At 38.9% G+C, this 21,997-nt stretch overlaps 1 protein-coding gene across 2 annotated transcripts in view; it reads right to left on the minus strand.

The window, feature by feature from the left end:
• Positions 1-21,367, minus strand: part of LOC127632538 (guanine nucleotide-binding protein G(I)/G(S)/G(T) subunit beta-1-like) — a 285,363-nt gene extending 263,996 nt beyond the window's left edge. For both annotated transcript variants that reach the window (XR_007969106.1, XM_052111164.1), the window contains exons 1-10: positions 21,135-21,367; positions 12,888-12,986; positions 11,158-11,196; positions 10,562-10,668; positions 10,087-10,150; positions 9,804-9,966; positions 6,434-6,500; positions 5,827-6,028; positions 1,788-2,004; positions 1,208-1,335 (exon numbers count right to left, since the gene is read on the minus strand). Coding sequence is in view for 1 of the 2 variants with exons in the window: in XM_052111164.1 (XP_051967124.1) it covers positions 1,229-1,335; positions 1,788-2,004; positions 5,827-6,028; positions 6,434-6,500; positions 9,804-9,966; positions 10,087-10,150; positions 10,562-10,668; positions 11,158-11,196; positions 12,888-12,944 (1,023 nt within the window). In the remaining variant the exon portion in view is untranslated. The remainder of the gene's footprint in view (positions 1-1,207; positions 1,336-1,787; positions 2,005-5,826; positions 6,029-6,433; positions 6,501-9,803; positions 9,967-10,086; positions 10,151-10,561; positions 10,669-11,157; positions 11,197-12,887; positions 12,987-21,134) is intronic.
• Between the last annotated feature and the right edge of the window lie 630 nt (positions 21,368-21,997).

A 21,997-nucleotide genomic window follows, 5' to 3' on the forward strand; every position in this document is an offset into this window, starting at 1 on the left:
AATTAGGTTTTGCATAATTTTCTTTTTTTTAAACACCTATTTTCAGAACAATTGTTTATGTATTTTGCATTGTAACATTATTTCATGACAAATAAGCACATCTCTAAAAATTCTCATTACTGTGAAAAACCACAATTAAACATTTAATCTGTGAAATACATCTACATTATATTTTTGCTGTACTTCTTTTTATGTTGATTTTATTGAAAGAACAAAATTACATTACATAAATGAGAAACTATTGGAGGATCACCTTTGGGAATAAGGGGTATTACAAGAAAACTTGCAATAATTAAACATTCAGATGTATTATGTTAATGAGAATTTTAAGGGAAAACGTGCTTAACAGTCATGAAAAAAAAAAAAAGAAATTCGTGAACAGAAAAAAAAAGCAAACTTTTCATTGTTCAAAATATACTCACTTATTTTTCATTTTATTTTAAACGGGTATTTCATACTGTATACTGCAACACTTCAACAAATGTATGGGGGGGCATTTATGAATAAAAAAAATATATATAAAAAAAGTGTTATCAATTATTTAAAAGCACATACTTTCGTTTGTAAGCACCAGGAGTAAGAATCTATTATTAGGATTAATCTACTTTGATCACTAGTAATTAAGGCTAAAATTCGAGGGCATATAGATAGTTTTATTTACCATTCAGTAAAGGTGTCATAATGCTTCAATTTAACATACAATCTCAAGGCCATGAAAAAAACATTTGCAAACACCCTCAAACACCAATACATGATGAATGATTTAGTGGAGTAAATACAAGTAAATGTGTAGATCGCATGTATTGTGTTTTACACTTTCAATACCATTCCAACTTTTTGTAATGCGCACACACTTCTGTTTGATAAACGTTCCATCATGTTTAGCGTTGTTTTCCATTTACACAAAATAAAGTACAAAAAACAAAGAAAATGAAATATTAAAAAAAGGTCATGGGTGAATGAGCAACTAGAAAAATATATACATGAACACTATGTATGTATATACTATATGGTATATACATACACATAATGCTGTACATATATACCATATCTATATTCATATACATGTATATTTACATATTACACAATGAAACTTCTTATGATTCCTGTGGCCAATTATGACGATTGGCTCTCCCACGCAATTGAATTTCATACTGACTAATATTGAATACAGTTGAACTGCTGTGGAAAGATAGAGAGACGGCACCTGGAGATTTTAAGAGCACTCTCAGTTCCAGATGCGAAGAAAACTGTCCCATGATCCCGTGGCTACAGCCATTCCATCATCAGTCACTCCTAAACAACTCACCCGGTTATCATGACCGGCCAAAACCCCTGCGCAGAGAGAGAGGGTCCCACACATGATCAAACATCATCTGAAACCTTTCCATCATTTACCGAAATTTAAAAACATTGATGGACAATTCCAAATGCAAATCTCCATAATTCTGACAAAGTACATCTGTGTTATCAAGACAATAAGAATAGCACATGCACAAATGGAATGGCAAACCTCAATGGAATTATCAGGGAAATAAAAAACAAATATTAGAGACAAAAGTCATTATTACATGGTTGGCATATATAAAAACATTATATATTATATATATAAACCTATATTATATATAGGTTGAACTTCCAGTCATTCCCACACAATTCTTGGATGTTAAAGATAAAAATAGAACCCCCTCCCCCAACCCAAAAAAAAAAAAAAATGCTCTTTATAAATGATTAAATAAACCCCTTCAAAGAGCGCTGAACAGCAGTGTTAAGTGTTTTTCTCTCACCTATGCGCTCGCCTTTTAAAGTGTCCCAGACATTGCAGTTGAAGTCGTCGTATCCAGCCAGCAGCAGCCGTCCGCTCTTGGAGAAAGCCACAGAGGTGATGCCACAGATAATGTTGTCGTGAGAATACATCATCAGCTCCTGGTCTGCACGCAGGTCAAACAACCGGCAAGTGGCATCGTCTGAGCCCGTAGTGAAGGCATTTCCATTAGGAAAGAACTGACAAGACAAAGTAAATGACAAAACATGACTGTTCATTTAGTGTTAAACAGGAGTTGCTACAACACAATAAAAAGATGTGCAAAACTACATATTTTCAAAATCGTCTAGTCAGAGGGTTTGAACAACCAGTCGAGTAAACGGTCTTTAGAAAAAATGGTAACACTAAGGCTATACTTGTTAACATTAGTAAATGCATTACGTTGGGGTGGGCGATATATCATGATATGAATAATTGTATATCATGATAATGACATCACAATATAGTTAAGTTTTTCTAACAAAATAAATAAAACCTGGTTATATATTAATTAACCATATTGCCTATTTTTTAATAATCCAGTGAGTGAATTAAATGCTTAGATAAATAAATGCTACTTCCTCTTATATAATTCTTTTAAAAGTACAGTAATTTCAAATCAGATGATTGCAACACACTCCAAAAAAAGTTGGGACAGTCGAGTGTTTACCACTGTGAAACATCACCATTTATTCTAATAACACTTATTAAGCATTTGGGCACTGAAGACACAAGTTTAAGTTCATCCATCATGCAGATCTTCAGCTGCACAGCTGTATGGGGTCTAGCACACGCACTCTCTGCTTACACAACCATGCACTTGTAATCCGGCCAGTATGTGGTTTGAAGTGGTCATGCTGGAAAATGCAGAGACATCCCTGGAATATACAGTGCTGGATGGCAGTATATGTTGCTCCAAAATGTGTACATATGTGTCTGCATTCATGGTGTTCTCACAGATGTGAGAGTTACCCATGCCATGGGCACTAACACACCCCTGGCCCATATAGAAACTGGCTTTTGGACCTGACGCTAATAACAGCTTGGATGGTCCATTTCCTCTTTGGCCCGGAGAACACGACGGCTGTGTTTTTCAAAAACTACTTGAAATGTGGACTCACAGTTCCACTGTTCTACTTTCCATCTCAGTTGAGACCGAGCGCAGAGAAGTCGGCAGCGCTTCTGGACAGTGATGATGTACGGCTTCTCCTTTACATAGTAAAGTCTTAACTTGCATCTGTGGATGTAGCGGTGAGTGGTGTTGACTAACAAATGTTTACTAAAGTTGAGACTGAGCCCAGAGAAGTCGGCAGTGCTTCTGGACAGTGATGATGTACGGCTTCTCCTTTACATAGTAAAGTCTTAACTTGCATCTGTGGATGCAGCGGCGAGTGGTGTTGACTAACAAAGGTTTACTAAAGTTGAGACTGAGCCCAGAGAAGTCGGCAGTGCTTCTGGACAGTGATGATGTACGGCTCCTCCTTTACATAGTGAAGTCTTAACTTGCATCTGTGGATGAAGCGGCGAGTGGTGTTGACTAACAAAGCTTTACTAAAGTAATCCCAAGGCCATGTTCATGATATCCATTACAGATGAAGGATGTTTTTATGACAGTGACATCTGAGGGATCAGAGATCACGTGCATTCAGAAGTGGTTTTGGTCTTGCCCTTTACGCACCGAGATTTGACCAGATTCCTTGAATCTTTTAACTATATTGAGCACTGTAGAGAGTGAAATGCATAAAATCCTCTCAATTTGTATTTGGCAAACCTTGATCTGAAATTGCTGGATTATTTGCTGAAGCATCAGTTGGTAAATTGACAAGTCTCGAATGATCCTTGCTCTTGAAGGACTAGGCTGTTTTTGGAGGCTCCTTATATACTGACACGACATCAAATTGTTATTAGTCTTAAACTGATCCTGTCTTAAATTTTTTGGAGCGTGTTGCAATCATCTGATTTGAAATGACTGTGACTGTGACACTATATGATGTAAGACATCATATAGTGTGTAGTTGTGGTGCTTTCAATATAGCATTTTTTATTAGCATTTTTCATTATTAGCTTTTTTGGAATTGGGGTTGTAATTACACATTGTTTTAGCGGTTTTCTTCATCAGTGTTGGTTAAAATGTTGGGCTGTCTAGCTGTTTGAGGTGTACGACTTTCTCCTTAGCCCTTTAAGGTAAAAAACTCAGCAGAATTCAAATGGTTTGTGAACTGGATGGAGTAGAGCGAGTGATGCCCTCTCTGTGCTCTCCTGTCTATGGAACACAAACGGGAAGCCTGCACTTGTTTGCTCCTAAGACAGCATGCACGACAATCTTGGAAACAAGCGAGAAGCCTATTTAGAACGTGAGATGAATGTCATTATATTTGCTTCGTTAGCCCGAAATTTCACTTGGGCGGCCGCTGAAAAATTTTCAGTGTCTGAAAAATCCGGTTTATGTCTTTTTTAAAGTCTCAAGTGAAGTCGCTCTGCCTTCCTCCTCCATTACTCCAGCAGAATGTGTACCATGTACGTGCAACGTGAATAGAATGAGGTGCACATTTCTTGCCATGCGATGGTGATTTTGCATAACTGCGATAGACTATAATTCAAACTGTATACTAGTTGTCAAATTTCCACCAGTTTATCGAGTCTACTGGCATATCGCCCACCGCTAGCATTAGGTAACATGAACTAACAATGCACAATATTTGTTAAAGAATTTATTCAAATTGGTAAATGTTTATTTATCAAAATACTATCGTTTACTGTTAGTTCACATTAGTTTATACTGCATTATACTATGATCTGTTCGGATGGAATGCATGTATTAAAATGGTTTAATGCACAGGTGTTTCCAGTCAGTTTTAATCACCGTTCTGTGACTGTGGATGTGGCTGTGCGGTGAGGGTGCACAGCCGGCACTGATTCAGCTGATCAGTGGGAGACCGAGATAAAGGGGGGCCGGAGATGCCAATTCGAGAGAGAGAGGTGCACACGGTCACATTGCATGTGTGTGCGTTTATGTTGAGATTTACGTTGACTGTTCAGCCGACTCCCGCCTCCTCCTTGCCCATCCTTTAACTGTTACATGCGCCTACTCTGCTGTCCTCCATAATGAGACTTTGCGAGAGTTTTATGCCTCTGTTCAAATGACCTCGGCCGTGAATATAGTCTGAATATAGAGCTGGGATTAACCATCTCGTCACAAAGCAACAAAACACGCTGCCATCTTTAAAATCAACTGTGAAGTACTGCAGGATTAAATATTACATGTTCTGAGGAGTGCCAACCCTTCTACATTATGTGGCTATTGTTATTTCTGGATTGAGTATTTAAATGTAGTTTTTAAAGCATGTTTGATCTCCAAATAACTGTGATATTATTGCAATACTTCATCTCCGTGTCTGATTTAGAACTGAAGAACTGTAGATCTAATGACCCATAGATAAAGTTAACCGTTATTTTTAATCTTCCAATCAAAATTTGCCATGTAAAAATGACAGCAGTAACTAATCAATGCTGGCAAGTGAACATGGTATAAGCGGGATAATCCACAGATAGGTGTGCATTAAATTATTTGAGGCAATCACCACTAATTAATCTTACCATGTACAACTTTTCAAATTAAAAATGTATTTGTACATGTAGAAATTAACATCAACCAAAAAAGTGATGTAAAACTACTGTTCATTTTGTATTTCATGTCAACTCTTGCATTAACTAATGTTAACAAATACAACCTTATTGTAAAATGTTACCAAACATTTTTATAATTAGGCTCTGAAAATGTTCTTACAGGGTGTTTACATAGGACGTGTTCTTGAGCTCAAAAACAGCTAGACGAAGAAAAATGAACAGAATGTAGAGGTCTCAAGACAAATCCTTAAAAGTGGGACTATATTTAACTCATGGCAGAATGCTCCAAAGACGGTGCGGATACTTTACTTTGCTTTAATGTCTGACAACTAAAGCACAGCACATTAAATAAAGCTAGTTGACCATTGGGACACATCTCTAATGTAAATACTTACGCAGACAGCATTGATGTCGGAGACGTGGCCTGTAAAAGACTGCCTACACATCCCGTCTCTGATGTCCCACAGTTTGGCTGAGGCGTCGCAGGCCCCGGACACAAATGCCTTTAAGTCTGGACTGACCGATAGACTCATGACATCACCTGTGTGTCCTGTGAAACTGGTGGTCTGCTGGCCTGTCTCAATGTCCCACAATGCACTGCAACAACAGTTATACATCAAAGAGATATGTCAATTTAACGGAACAAATTTTTATTTGTGTGTGTGTGTGTGTGTGTGTGTGTGTGAGAGAGAGAGGTAAAAATGTAGTGAATGCATGAGTGTTTTATGTGTTTGTGAGACAAGTAAAAGATGTGAATGTGTGAGATTTTGTGTGTGTGTGTGTGTACATTTGTTGTGAATGTGAGAGTGTTTTGTGTATACGAGAGGTAAAGTTTTAATTATGGCCTAAACGGACCCTCATAAATTTGTATTCTTTAAAGTTAAAATATGCAAAAGCCACCTGCATGTCCCATATATCTCATTATATTTTTTATCAGAAACGTATTAGTTTCATTATTATTATAAACATAATGTAATAAGAGCCATAATGGTAATAACTTACCATGTTGTGTCACCAGAGCTGGTGATGATCTGATTGTCATCAAGAAATCGACAGCAAGACAAATAACCTACAGATAAAACCATTCATAAAAAAGGGAAAATAATTATATAATTATTTATATGAAATACTGAACATTACACAAATGTCATGCAATTTTAAAGAAAATGATATTTTAAATGGAATTACAGCAAATCCAAGCGTTTTTACGTGATTTCATTATTATACTGGCTTAATATTATATGCACACACCGATCAGCCACAACATTAAAGCACCTGCCCGATGTTGTGTAGGTCCACCTCGTGCCCCCAACACAGCACCAACCCGCATCTCAGAACAGCATTCAGAGATGATATTCTTCTCACCACAATTGTACAGAGATGTTATCTGAGTTACTGTAGACTTCATCAGTTTGAACCAGTCTGGTCATTCTCTGTTGATCTTAACAAGTGTTTCCAAACACAGAACTGCCGCTCACTGGATGATTTTTGTTTTTGGCATCATTCAGAGTAAATTCTAGAGACTGTTGAGTGTGAAAATCCCAGAAATACTCAAACCAGCCCATCTGACACCAACAATCATCCATGTGATTATCTAATCAGCCAATCGTGTGGCAGCAGCGTAGTGCATGAAATCATGCAGATATGGTTCAGGAGCTTCAGTTAATATTCACATCCACCATCAGAATGGGGAAAAATGTGATCTCAGTGATTTGGACTGTGGCATGGTGAAAACACAAAGCCATTTCTAACTGAAAATGTTGACAATATCGAGACAAAATCAAATGTTACCTATAAGGGATATTTAAACTAATATGACGGATGAAACGGAACATGAATGAAATTGTAAAATTCAGTCAGTTACATATTTGTAGTGTAACCTCTGTGTGTGTTACCTGTAAAGCTATAACTTGCGCTTCAATGGCAAAAAAGTCATAAAATACAATGAACAACACAAGTGAGGGGAGAAGTCTCTATTCACCCATTATCCAAACTAAATATATTGTGAAAAGAAAAACACGTCAGTTCAAGGACAGTTTGTCATACAAAATGTTATCTTAACTTTAGGGAAGTAGGCTACACCTGGACACAGCAGGAGGACTGAAAAGTGTATTAGAATAAAAATACATTTCTAATAGTATCTGAACTTATCTATTTTTATTTTCTGTTTAATTTTATGGGGATTATTAAATTATTCAATATCACTGATTAAATGTATTAAACACATGAAATGCATTTAATTAATTTCAAGTATTTAACCCATAATTTTAGATCAAACGAAACTGAAATGGACAAATTGAAAATGAAGTAGAAAAAACTTGAAATAATAATTCCTCTGGTTGTCATGACTAACGCAGCGTTCGCTTTCTTTAGTCTTTGTTTGAGTGGAGGAGGAAAGCAACACATAATTTAAATGTCAACAGAATATGTTGCATATACTTTCACTCTGAAACCACTTTAAAGCCTGTTCAGCAGGATATTAATCATAACACGTGAATATAAAATGCAAAAGAGGTGTTTCTGTTGCATTTATATTGACAAAATGTTTTTCTTAGTTGTTAAGGTTAAAATAAGCTTAAAATATTGATGTTGAGTTTACAGTTACAATTTTAATTCAGATTCATGAACAGATACACTCACCTAAAGGATTATTAGGAACACATACTAATACTGTGTTTGACCCCCTTTCGCCTTCAGAACTGCCTTAATTCTACGTGGCATTGATTCAACAAGGTGCTGAAAGCATTCTTTAGAAATGTTGGCCCATATTGATAGGATAGCATCTTGCAGTTGATGGAGATTTGTGGGATGCACATCCAGGGCATGAAGCTCCCGTTCCACCACATCCCAAAGATGCTCTATTGGGTTGAGATCTGGTGACTGTGGGGGCCATTTTAGTACAGTGAACGCATTGTCATGTTCAAGAAACCAATTTGAAATGATTCGAGCTTTGTGACATGGTGCATTATCCTGCTGGAAGTAGCCATCAGAGGATGGGTACATGGTGGCCATAAAGGGATGGACATGGTCAGAAACAATGCTCAGGTAGGCCGTGGCATTTAAACGATGCCCAATTGGCACTAAGGGGCCTAAAGTGTGCCAAGAAAACATCCCCCACACCATTACACCACCACCACCAGCCTGCACAGTGGTAACAAGGCATGATGGATCCATGTTCTCATTCTGTTTACGCCAAATTCTGACTCTACCATCTGAATGTCTCAACAGAAATCCAGACTCATCAGACCAGGCAACATTTTTCCAGTCTTCAACTGTCCAATTTTGGTGAGCTCTTGCAAATTGTAGCCTCTTTTTCCTATTTGTAGTGGAGATGAGTGGTACCCGGTGGGGTCTTCTGCTGTTGGAGCCCATCCGCCTCAAGGTGGTGCGTGTTGTGGCTTCACAAATGCTTTGCTGCATACCTCGGTTGTAACGAGTGGTTATTTCAGGCAAAGTTGCTCTTCTATCATCTTGAATCAGTCGGCCCATTCTCCTCTGACCTCTAGCATCAACAAGGCATTTTCTCCCACAGGACTGCCGCATACTGGATGTTTTTCCCTTTTCACTCCATTCTTTGTAAACCCTAGAAATGGTTGTGCGTGAAAATCCCAGTAACTGAGCAGATTGTGAAATACTCAGACCGGCCCGTCTGGCACCAACAACCATGCCACGCTCAAAATTGCTTAAATCACCTTTCTTTCCCATTCTGACATTCAGTTTGGAGTTCAGGAGATTGTCTTGACCAGGACCACACCCCTAAATGCATTGAAGCAACTGCCATGTGATTGGTTGATTAGATAATTGCATTAATGAGAAATTGAACAGGTGTTCCTAATAATCCTTTAGGTGAGTGTATATTTGGACCGGTTACGGACTCTGTCTTGAGTTAGACTCTGCCCCTTTTGGACCTGGACTCAACTCGATTTTTAAAAGACTCGGACTTGACTAAGGTGGACTCGAAAGTCTACGGTAACTCAGATAACCGCTCTTTACAATTAATGAGCATTATCTCTGAATGCTGTTCTGAGATGCGGGTTTGGCACTGTTTTGGGGGCACAATACACAATATTAGACAGGTGCTTTAATGTTGTGGCTGATCAGTGTATATGGACTGAAAAAGTACTTTAAACAATTTAACAATGAGATCATCCCATATCCAGACAATTAGCTATAGTTATATTATAATTAGCTATATCAGGAAGAATACAAACACTATTCAGTACTCAGTTAATACTCTGAAATACCAAGTATGCTAGGACCATCTTAGAAGGAAGGGTCATTGGAGATTGAGACAATATCTCAGCAGACTGTAATAATGGACAGAAAGTGTGTGTGTGTGTGTGTGTGTGTGTGTGTGTGTGTGTGTGTTTACCTGTGTGTCCAGCCAGTTCTCTGTTGACCCTGACGTTGCCCTCGCGGGTTTTAAGGCTGTAGGTGGAGCAGATGTTGTCGAGGCCTCCACAGGCCACGTAGTTCCCCGATGGGGCATAGGCACAGGTCATGACCCAAGAGGAGCGCAGGGGAATAGCATGCATCTGTGGGATATCATTTAAAACATCCCTTCAGTACTATAACACAAGATAAAGCTGAAGATAAACAACAAACCACAGACATCTAGAGTCAAGCAGGGTTAAATAACTCTGGTATCTCATTACCTTGTTGGTCGTGTAACCGTCCCATATGATCAGTTTGCCATCTTGGGAGGCACTGACAAGTAACCTGAAATTAAAGCAAAACATAATATATTCTTTATTAGTTGCACAAAGCCAGACTTTTGATATCAGCGTCTGGTCCACATTTCCTCTTATTCTAGCCAAGAACTGCCATAACATAAACCATATGGAGCACCCGTTATAGAAGCTTCTAATAATTATAATGTGCAAAGCCAATGCCCTGCACAATTTTTCAATAATAAAATGTAATTAATATATGACACAGATACAATGTGTGTTGAGAATGGCCATCTTACAGCACCACCAAAGAGGAACACCAGGTTCCCAGAACATATGAAAAACACATTTTCCTGTAGCATTAATCACTGTTTATGTAAGGGACACTATTTATAACACTTTTACTACTCCTACAACAAATCCCGATGGTTGGGGGGGCTCTTTACAATGAAACACACACCTGGAGTCAGTGCCCCAGTGCATGGCGTAGATTTTGGCGAGATGACCTCTGAGTGTGCGTCTTGTTCTCATCTGTATGCGCCCCACTGAGTCCAAACTCGACGTTATCTGTCACAGGAACCCGAAAAAGAGCAACAGATTAAACCTAATACAGCCCACAAGAAGCTGAAGTATCCTTGTTTTATTTTCAAACTAAATGTGTACAGCTGATATGGGTACTGCTGTCCGTTGTGCTTTCAGCTGATTCTTTAAAATGTCTTATTTCACAACATTATTCGACAGTGATAATAGAGAGAAGAGCGAGAACACTTGCATAACCACGTCATTTTGTGGTGCTTCAATGACACTTTCGGCTATGGCATGATGACTCGCGCTCTTTTCATGACTTGGACCCTGGTCCTTTGCATTACAAGTGCAATGCTCGATCACCGGAACAAGCTCGTATATGTAATTGGTTGTGTAAAATGGTAAAATGTAGCAGTCATGTGCTACAGTAAGTGTTATGATGAAATATAACAAGCCAAGTAAAAATGAAGGTATAGTATCATGATTCTACTGTATGAGATCAGGTTGAAAATAATTATGTTGTTCCTGTACCTGTGAAAGTGTGGAGTCACTGCAGGCTTTTCTAGCATCCTGAGAAACAACAATAAATATAAAAAGCCCAAGACACAAAATTAATTTTATATCAATCAAAACAGATGAAAGAAATGTTATTGGCTATGACCAGAATTGAAAACTAGCTCACTAAAGATACAAAAATGAAATAAACTGACAAAAAAATGCCACCAAAAGCCACAATATGGGGGCAAAATCTACCCCAGTTATGAGCTGTTGTATTTATTAATAAGAGGCATAGCCACAAATATTTGGAAATGTGTGAATGAGTAAACCAGAATGTATAGCCATGACAATGCACATTATGCACTGTAGAGATCAGGCAACATGTTATAATTAAAACGTGTCTGTTGACATTGTAGCTAAAATATCCCCAAATTTATCGATATTAAAATCGCATCAAAATTGGAATCTATTTCATTCAAATCAAATTAGGAAAATGTATGTATTTTAAGTACTTTTTAACTACAAAGCATAGTTTCTGCTAAGCTTTATGAGAGTTCACTTGGTCTCTCATGTGACATTCGCGTTGAAATGTTTCGGACGTAATCTCATGTTCTCCTCTCGGTTGAGACATTCAGGATAAGCGCACAAATGCACCATTGTGAGTAAAGAAACAGATCTAAACCAAAATCAACCCAACTTCTGTACAGTGTTCCTCCTACTCACATGTAAACAACGCGGCTCTTCTGGGTGGGTCGCACGTGCGTCAGTTTTCATGTGAACACGCCAACGTGATTACGTCACAAGTGCTTAACACTGCTGACCAGATGTGATGATTTATAGTAAAAAAGTACTTAAATATGTATGTTTTTTGCACCAAAAGTGTTCGTATTGCTTAGAAGACATTAATTTAACCATTTGAGTCGTATGAATGACGTTTATTTTGACTGTGTGATTATCGAAGCTTCAAAAGTCGGATCACCATCCACTTGCATTTTAAGGACCTAATTAGCTGAGATATTTTTCTTCAAATGTGTTCTGCTGAAGAACGAAAGTCATAAACATCTGGGACATCATGAGGGTGAGTTAATAATGAGAGAATTTTCCTTTTAGGGTGAAATAACCCTTTAAAAGGAACAGTTAATTTCTAACACTACTCTTCAATCCGGTGCATTATATACTTTATATTGCATACTAAATAAAAATTAAAACAGTATGCATTATTCCAATGTCACGTGACCTCGTTACCTTGCATGTTTATTTCAGTAAGTGGCAGTACAGCTTGATTGGAAATGACACCCAATAAAACCACTCTACATGAGTGATTTCACATGAGTTTTCTTTGTTTTCTTCAAAACTCTCATATTCATTAACCTCAAGCATGCTCGTCACGGTCACTTCAGTCCACTTGGTTAACAACTACACTAACTAACAATAACTTGTTTGGTGAGGTGGAAATGATGCCACAACTGTCTGGGACAAGACTAAAATCAAATCTATACATAAAAATAATTTGAAAAGCACAAAAAATTAATTATGAAGGCCTGGTGAATCTTTTCCTATTCAGTTTTAATTATTCCTTCAAATAACAAAATCAGTTAAATTCAAATCAACCCCTGGGACATAAAAGTGCCCAAAGTTTAAGAAACACAAACATACAGAACATTTTGTGCACATTATATATACCATTTACTTTAGCAATAGTAAAAGTAGCATGCTGTTCAGAGCATGCTGTACACCGGCGGGAGGGCGCCGGTTTCACTTACCCGGATCTGGTTGCGAAGCTGTTCTGCTTCCTGTCGTAACTGTTCCAACTCACTCATTGTTGCTGTTTGACCTACACCTGAGACGACAACACGCTGGACCTGAAAGACATGCACACTTATTACAGATGTGTCCCTCTTATATACTCCACTGGACAGAGCTGTTAAATACTGATCTTGGGCCAGTTCCTTTCCCAAAATCCATTTCAGCTACTTTAAACATTCAGAACTGATTTGAGTACAGTGTGAAATGACAGGGTCTTCGATATCACAGCAACTACTGTCAAATGTCAGCCATATGTTCAGTGACCTTTTGGTCAAATCAAGCATCTGTCTCACTGATGTCTCGCTCACCTTTGATTCCATAAGTATGTGTTAATAGGACTGTTACTAACTCTTAACACTGTATGTAAACAGAAATAAGATTAAGAATAAATTGTCTTATTTAAAGACCATTGGTTATTGGTACCAGGAGTGACATACAGTAAGTCCCCTGTTGATTCCCGATGATGTCAACACAATGATGACATCACACAGTTACAGATGGCATCTTAAAATATTCCATGTCATTCTCCGTCACAAGGAACTGCCATGGCGATGACACCAACTAATAGATAAGTTATTGATCCACTTTGAAATATAAGCTAATTCAAGCCTGGCCAAGACTTTAAAAAGCTCAAAAGTAAAAATAAATAAATAAAAAAGTCCCCGTTTACACCTGGTATCATTTTCTGTGTTTTTCAATAGTTTTTCTATAAACAAACACTGGATAGATGTCATCACACTGATTTTTCAGCATCTCGTGGAGGACTTCACATGATTGTTACACTGTTACACATGATTCCAGATTGTTTTTCATGCAGCAACATTTCAGCACTTGATAAACGACAAATCAGTGTTTTTTTTCCCAATTTGCTCTGGTGTACATGCAGGAGGAGACGCTTGCTCCATTACTTTCGAGATAATAAAGAAACATATTTGGGAATTGGGCATTCCAAATGTACATAAGTATTCACAGCCTTTACCATGACACTCAAAATTGAGCTCAGGTGCATCCTGTTTCCACTGATCATCCTTGAGATATTTCTACAACTTGATTTGAGTCCACCTGTGGTAAATTCAGTTGACTGGACATGATTTGGAAAGGCACACACCTGTCTATATAAGGTCCCACAGTTAACAGTGCATGTCAGAGCACAAACCAAGCCATGAAGTCCAAGGAATTGTCTGTAGACCTCAGAGACAGGATTATATCGAGGCACAGATCTGGGGAAGGGTACAGAAACATTTCTGCAGCATTGAAGGTCCCAATGAGCACAGTGGCCTCCATCATCCGTAAATGGAAGTTTGGAACCACCAGGACCCTTCCTAGAGCTGGCCGCCCGGCCAAACTGAGCGATCGGGGAAGAAGGGCCTTAGTCAGGGAGGTGACAAAGAACCCGATGGTTACTCTGACAGAGCTCCAGCATTTCTCTTTGGAGAGAGGAGAACCTTCCAGAAGAACCACCATCTCTGCAGCACTCCACCAATCAGGCCTGTATGGTAGAGTGGCCAGACGGAAGCCACTCCTCCATAAAAGGCACATGACAGCCCGTCCCCAGTTTGCCAAAAGGCACCTGAAGGACTCTCAGACTATGAAAAACAAAATCTGAACTCTTTGGCCTGAATGGCAAGCATCATGTCTGGAGGAAACCAGGCACCGCTCATCACCTGGCCAATCCCATCCCTACAGTGAAGCATGGTGGTGGCAGCATCATGCTGTGGGGATGTTTTTCAGTGGCAGGAACTGGGAGACTAGTCAAGATCGAGGGAAAGATGAATGCAGCAATGTACAGAGACATCCTTGATGAAAACCTGCTCCAGAGTGCGCTGGACCTCAGACTGGGACTAAGGTTCATCTTCCAACAGGTCAACGACCCCAAGCACACATCCAAGGTAACAATGGAGTGGCTATGGGACAACTCTGTGAATCTGAAAATGGCTGTGCACCGATGCTCCCAATCCAACCCGATGGAGCTTGAGTTCCTGCAAACAAGAATGGGAGAAACTGCCCAAAAATAGTTGTGCCAAGCTTGCACCATCATACACAAAAAGACTTGAGGCTGTAATTGGTGCCAAAGATTCTTCAACAAAGTATTGAGCAAAGGGTGTGAATACTTACGTACATGTGTTTTTTTATTTTTAATAAATTTACAAAGATTTCAAACAAACTTATTTCATATTGTCATTATGGGGTATTGTTTGTAGAATTGAGGAAAATAATGAATTTAATCCAATTTTGGAATAAGGCTGTAACAAAACAAAATGTGGAAAAAGAAGCGCTGTGAATTCTTTCCGATGCACTGTGTGTATATAGAGTTCTTAGCATAGTTCTAAAAAGCAACTATGGGCACTGATTAAACAGTAAAACTAATATATCAGTCTACCTTTTGTTCCAAATGTTGCCTATGATGCTTAAATAAAATACAGCCTTATGCAACAAATTATTTGCTTGGAGAAGAAATAAGAGTGAGCGATTTAGGGTTGGGGCATAAAATTTGACAGTACAGTTCGGGTCAGGTCAAATGTTCTCAGAAATGGGCAAATGCCCATGCAAACCTCTAGGCCAAATACAATCTATACTGCATCAGTTTAAAACATAGGTGATTGAAAAACAGATGATGCCCATCTGGAGGGTGCAAATGGTCATGTTCATAAAACTTCTTTCCTTTAACGGTGTTCATATTCTTTGTGATTTTGTTATGTGCCTATAAACACGGTTTATATCAAAACCTCATGAATCTAATAAATAAAGCATTTTGAATTGGTTTGTGGTTATTGAAAAATACGCTTACCCAAGTGATAAAAATAAGAAATAAAGCCAATTTTAAAACGCGTAACAAGAAATTGAATTGTGTCCAATTTGGTTTCATAACTTTTTGAAAACCATTTATAGCTTTACTGCATAACTGCTTTCATGACTTTAATAAAGTAATGTGATGGGTCTTAAAGAGGGTATTAAGATACTTTCTTTGGACCTTGAATACATGAGAGGGTACACAACTTTCAAGCTAATACACACACACACACACACACACACACACACACACACACACACACACAGAGTTGAAGTCAGAAGTTTACACACACTTTAGCCAAATACATTTAAACTTTTCTCCAAAAAAAATCTTTGTCCCCATGTGCTCTTGCAAACTGTAGTATGGGTTTTTATGTTGGTTTTGGAGCAGTGGCTTCTTCCGTACTGAGCGGCCTTTAAGGTTATATCGACAGGTACACCTCCAATTGACTCCAATTAGCCTAGCAGAAGCTAATTTTCTGGAATTTCCCAAGCTGCTTAAAAGCACAGTTAACTTGGTGTATGTAAACTTCTGACCCACTGGAACTGTGATTTAGTCAATTAAAAGTGAAACAATCGGTCTGTAAACAATTGTTGGAAAAATTACTTGTGTCATGCACAAAGTAGATGCATGCTGTTGATTGAGCTTAACTTGTACTGAACCCGGAATATTCCTTTAATAAATCCAGAGTATCATGTGATTGACCCTTGTTTATATAAAACAGCATTCAAGTAAACCTACTTAAGACCATTCTTAAACTCTAAACAAATCATAGTTACAAATAACACATTGATAAAGCACAATTATTATGACTGCACATGTCCCACAAGTGTGTTTGAGCAAAACAGCATATAAAGCCAGTATAAATCAAAATGTTTCATGTTTGGACAGTTTAATCTCTCATTCAGAAAGAGAACTGCAGGTGACTCAAAACACACTGAGATTTCATCATGGCAAAGCGAAAGTAAAACTTGCACCTCTGTTCAAAGAGTCTGAGCTAGTTTAGACTTGATTGCAGAAATGAACTATGGAAATTCTGAAAACATTTGATTCAGTTTAAGGAACTTTGGAAGATATTAAATCAGGACTTGGTAGAGTTCCCAAATTTGCATGTGTTCATATATCATGTGCTTTTCAATTATAAGTTTACTACAGTAACCTGAACAGAAGTGTTTTGATCAAGGACACAAGGGAGATTTCTGGGGTTTGAACCTACAACATTACAGCATCAAGCCCAGGACTTCACCACAACTCAGTGAGCACAGTCTCGCCATCGAGAGAGACAGACAGTGATAGAGAGAGACAGATCCTGAGCAAGTACAGGCTCAGTGAGCACAGTCTCGCCATCGAGAGAGAGACAGACAGTGATAGAGAGAGACAGATCCTGAGCAAGTACAGGCTCAGTGAGCACAGTCTCGCCATCGAGAGAGACAGATCCTGAGCAAGTACAGGCTCAGTGAGCACAGTCTCGCCATCGAGAGAGACAGACAGTGAGAGAGAGAGACAGATCCCGAGCAAGTACAGGCTCAGTGAGCACAGTCTCGCCATCGAGAGAGACAAGCAGTGAGAGAGAGAGACAGATCCCGAGCAAGTACAGGCTCAGTGAGCACAGTCTCGCCATCGAGAGAGACAGACAGTGATAGAGACAGATCCCGAGCAAGTACAGGCTCAGTGAGCACAGTCTCGCCATCGAGAGAGACAAGCAGTGAGAGAGAGAGACAGATCCCGAGCAAGTACAGGCTCAGTGAGCACAGTCTCGCCATCGAGAGAGACAAGCAGTGAGAGAGAGAGACAGATCCCGAGCAAGTACAGGCTCAGTGAGCACAGTCTCGCCATCGAGAGAGACAGACAGTGATAGAGACAGATCCCGAGCAAGTACAGGCTCAGTGAGCACAGTCTCGCCATCGAGAGAGACAAGCAGTGAGAGAGAGAGACAGATCCCGAGCAAGTACAGGCTCAGTGAGCACAGACTCGCCATCGAGAGAGACAGACAGTGAGAGAGAGAGACAGATCCTGAGCAAGTACAGGCTCAGTGAGCACAGTCTCGCCATCGAGAGAGAGAGACAGATCCTGAGCAAGTACAGGCTCAGTGAGCACAGTCTCGCCATCGAGAGAGACAGACAGTGAGAGAGATAGACAGTGAGAGACAGATCCTGAGCAAGTACAGGCTCAGTGAGCACAGATTCGCCATCGAGAGAGACAGACAGTGAGAGAGAGAGACAGATCCTGAGCAAGTACAGGCTCAGTGAGCACAGTCTCGCCATCGAGAGAGACAGACAGATCTTGAGCAAGTACAGGCTCAGTGAGCACAGTCTCGCCATCGAGAGAGGCAGACACAGAAAAACATGGTTACCCAGAGGAGAAAAGGTGTGCTCACTGTACGACAGGTGAGGTTGAGACAGAGGTGCACGTTCTCCTTTACTGCCCAAAATTTAAAGATACAAGGGACATTTATATGGATAAATTAACAAAGAGCATAGACAAATTTATAACCATGAAAGAACAAGAACAACTGAATATAATACTTCGACAGCAGGTGAATCTGTGTTATGTGTTTTACCCCCGTGTGTCACCCCAATGTTCACCACAGTGACCCTCAGTGTATGTGTGTATATTCATTTATGTGTCAGTGCTCTTCAGTTATTTAAACACTGTGGTCTTCAGCAGTTCTGATCTTGCTTTTGTATTTATAATTTATTTTTACATTTGTTAAACTAAATTTAATTATAGATTAAGATGTAGTTCTGTTTTTACACAACCTCTGCTTTAGCAATACTGTATTGTTTACATTCATGCCAATAAAGCCCCAATAAATTGAATTGTATGTGTGAGAGAGAGAGAGAGAGAGTGAGTGAGTGAGTGTGTATGTGTGAGAGAGAGAGTGTGTGTGTGTGTGTGATAGAGTGTGTGCGTGTGAGTGTGTGAGATAGAGAGAGAGTGTGTGTGTGTTTGCTGTCAGCTACTGCACAAGGGCTACAGCAGCACCTGGACCTGCTGGAGAACTACTGTCAGAACTGGGCCCAGACAGTCAATCTGAAAAAAAACTAAAATTATGATTTTCCAGAAAAAAGCCAGATTACAGGACACCAGATACACATTCACTCATGGGGAACACTGCAACAGAACACACCCGACACTAGGACTACCTCGCTCTAAACATCAGTGCTTCAGGGGGTTTTGGTCTGGCAGTGAATGCACTAAAAGAGAAATCTAGAAGAGCATTCGATGCTATTAAGTGCAAATTTACCCAAGTTGACATTCCTGTAACAATCTGGTGTAAGATCTTTGATAGTATTATAATGCCTATTGCTCTGTACGGAAGTGAGGTTTGGAGTCCCCTCTGTATGGCAGATTACTGGAGATGGGACAAACACCCCATAGAATCCCTGCATGCAGAACTCTGTAGAAACATTCAAAGATTTCAGAGAAGAACACCTACTAATGCATGCCGGGCCGAACTAAGCAGATACCCCCTTATTATATATATTGAAAAACCATCCCTCAAATTTTGGACACACCTAAATTCAGGTTCCCCAAACACACTGCAACATGAAGCCCTTAAAACCCAAGAGCTGAAGCCTAAAACCAGAAAACTCACAAACCCACTAACAACTAACAACTGGGGGAGATCAGATCAGATGCTGGTGTTACTGGGGGAGATCAGATCAGATGCTGGTGTTACTGGGGGAGATCAGATCAGATGCTGGTGTTACTGGGGGAGATCAGATCAGATGCTGGTGTTACTGGGGGAGGGGATATCAGATGCTGGTGTTACTGGAGGAGATCAGAACAGATGCTGGTGTTACTGGGGGAGATCAGATCAGATGCTGGTGTTACTGGGGGAGAACAGATCAGATGCTGGTGTTACTGGGGGAGATCAGATCAGATGCTGGTGTTACTGGGGGAGAACCATCATGCATCAGTTGCAGCTAAATTCATTTTTGAGCTGCACACCCTCAGAAACCAATCACTGCCTTAATGTACTTCAGTCACAGTACTTTTATTTTCTTATGTTCATAATGTCGTGTTAAATGCTTATTTTATATTGTATATTGTTATTATAGTTTTTATTTGATTCATTAACTGGCACCTTCTTTTAATTCTATCTTTATTGTTATTTGTACGGTTTTATTATTATTGTTTGTCTTGTCATTATCTGTTTTGTGTATTAATGCTTTGGCAATATTGTATGTAAACACAATCATGCCAATAAAGTACTTTTACATTTCAATTGAATTGAGAGAATGTGTGTGTATGTGAGAGAGAGAGAGAGAGAGAGAGAGAGAGAGAGAGAGAGAGAGAGAGAGAGTAGATATATATATATATATATATATATATATATATATATATATATATATGAGTGTGTATATGTGAGAGTGTGTGTGAGAGAGAGAGAGTGCGTGCATGTGTGTATATATATATATGAGTGTGTGTGTGTCATGTGTGCGAGAGAGAGAGAGAGTGTGTATATGTGAGAGTGTGTGTGTGTATATATATATATATATATATATGAGAGTGTGTGTGAGAGAGAGAGAGAGAGAGAGAGAGAGAGAGAGAGAGTGTGTGTGTGAGCGTGTATTTATCACTTTGTGGGGACCAAATGTCCCCATAAGGATAGTAAAACCCGAAATGTTTGACCTTGTGGGGACATTTTGTCGGTCCCCATGAGGAAAACAGCTTATAAATCATACTAAATTATGTTTTTGAAAATGTAAAAATGCAGAAAGTTTTCTGTGAGGGGTTAGGTTTAGGGGATAGAATATAAAGTTTGTACAGTATAAAAACCATTATGTCTATGGAAAGTCCCCATAAAACATGGAAACACAACATGTGTGTGTGTGTGTGTGTGCGCGAGAGAGAGTGTGTGTGTGTGTATATGAGACTGACCCCTCATCATACAGCTCTATTCAAACTAATATTTTAATATACTTTTTCACTCCCTTCCTCATTGCTCTCTGTAGTTTGCTCTTTCAATTGTATTTTATTATCATTATTATTCATTTATTGTTTATATTGTTTATACATGTTTTTTTGTTTTGTTTTTATGTTTGTAATGTGTTTATTACTCAATGCTTTGGCAACATTGTACACTGTATACAGTCATGCCAATAAAACTCATTTGAATTGAATTGAGAGAGTGTGTATGAGAGAGAAAGAGTGTGTATTTGTGTGTGTGTGTGTGTGTGTGTGTGTGTGTGTGTGTGTGTCAGGCCTCCTGTTGCCTCTTCACTTACATCAACAGATTATAACTTAATTAATTAGCTGTTAGTCAATATTTTAACCATAAATCCAACCCAAAATAGTACAAAAACTTTCGACAAACTTACAAACTTTAAACACGCCTTCACGTGCTTTTTACAAGCAGGAAATAAACCAGAAAAGAGAAACTCTGCGAGCGATTGTTTTTCCTCACCTGTATCCGGCTGGCTTGGTCGAAACTGAGCTGTTTTCAGAACCCTCGCATGTTGACAAGAGCAAGAATAAAACTCAAAGCTTATAAAATTAATCAGTTAAAATTGTACACACATTTAAAGGGCCACGCACCCCTCACGCGAGCTGATAGAGTCAATTTTCACCAGCAATTTCGTCACCACACCCATAAGGAAACCGGGAACATGGCAACAGACGCGACGGAGGGGTGCAGTGACAAAGACAAATAAAAAACTAAAATCACAGTTTAAAATAAAAACTGCGAGTTAAATGAAAATACATTTATTTCTTAAATATACATCAAAACTTTTGGGGTTTTACATGAACAAAGTTGACACCGCTGTAGTTTGAGCTGTGGTGTTCACCCCACTGAGGAATGGTTCATTCCGTCAGCTGCTTCAACAAAGCGCCTGCAGGAGAAACAGGAAATGTGTCCGCTACGTGTTTGAGTATCAGAGGGAAAATGTTGTACTGTTTTTGTCATAGTAACAGTTACAATTAAATTCTTAAATGATCGGAAACACCCATTCGCACCTCAGATTTAAAAGTTTAATTTTGCTGGCATTATTCTGCGACTTTATACGAATGTACTCCCAGTGTACGTTTATTTTAAAGAAATATTTAAAGTCATTTTTTCCCCGCATAACACTATGAAATCGTGCTTTGGTAGGCTACGTCATATTTATGATATACATATTAATAATTATGAGATAAAAATTAATAATTATGAGATAAAGTAATAATTATGAGATAAAGTCACAATTGTGATTTAATATCTCAAAGTAATGTCTTACCAATGCACAATTGTTTTTATTTGTGTGGAAATGGGCTTCTATAATGTTATAA

This window comes from Xyrauchen texanus, chromosome 39 (genome assembly GCF_025860055.1).
Source record: "Xyrauchen texanus isolate HMW12.3.18 chromosome 39, RBS_HiC_50CHRs, whole genome shotgun sequence".
Lineage (NCBI taxonomy): Eukaryota > Metazoa > Chordata > Actinopteri > Cypriniformes > Catostomidae > Xyrauchen > Xyrauchen texanus.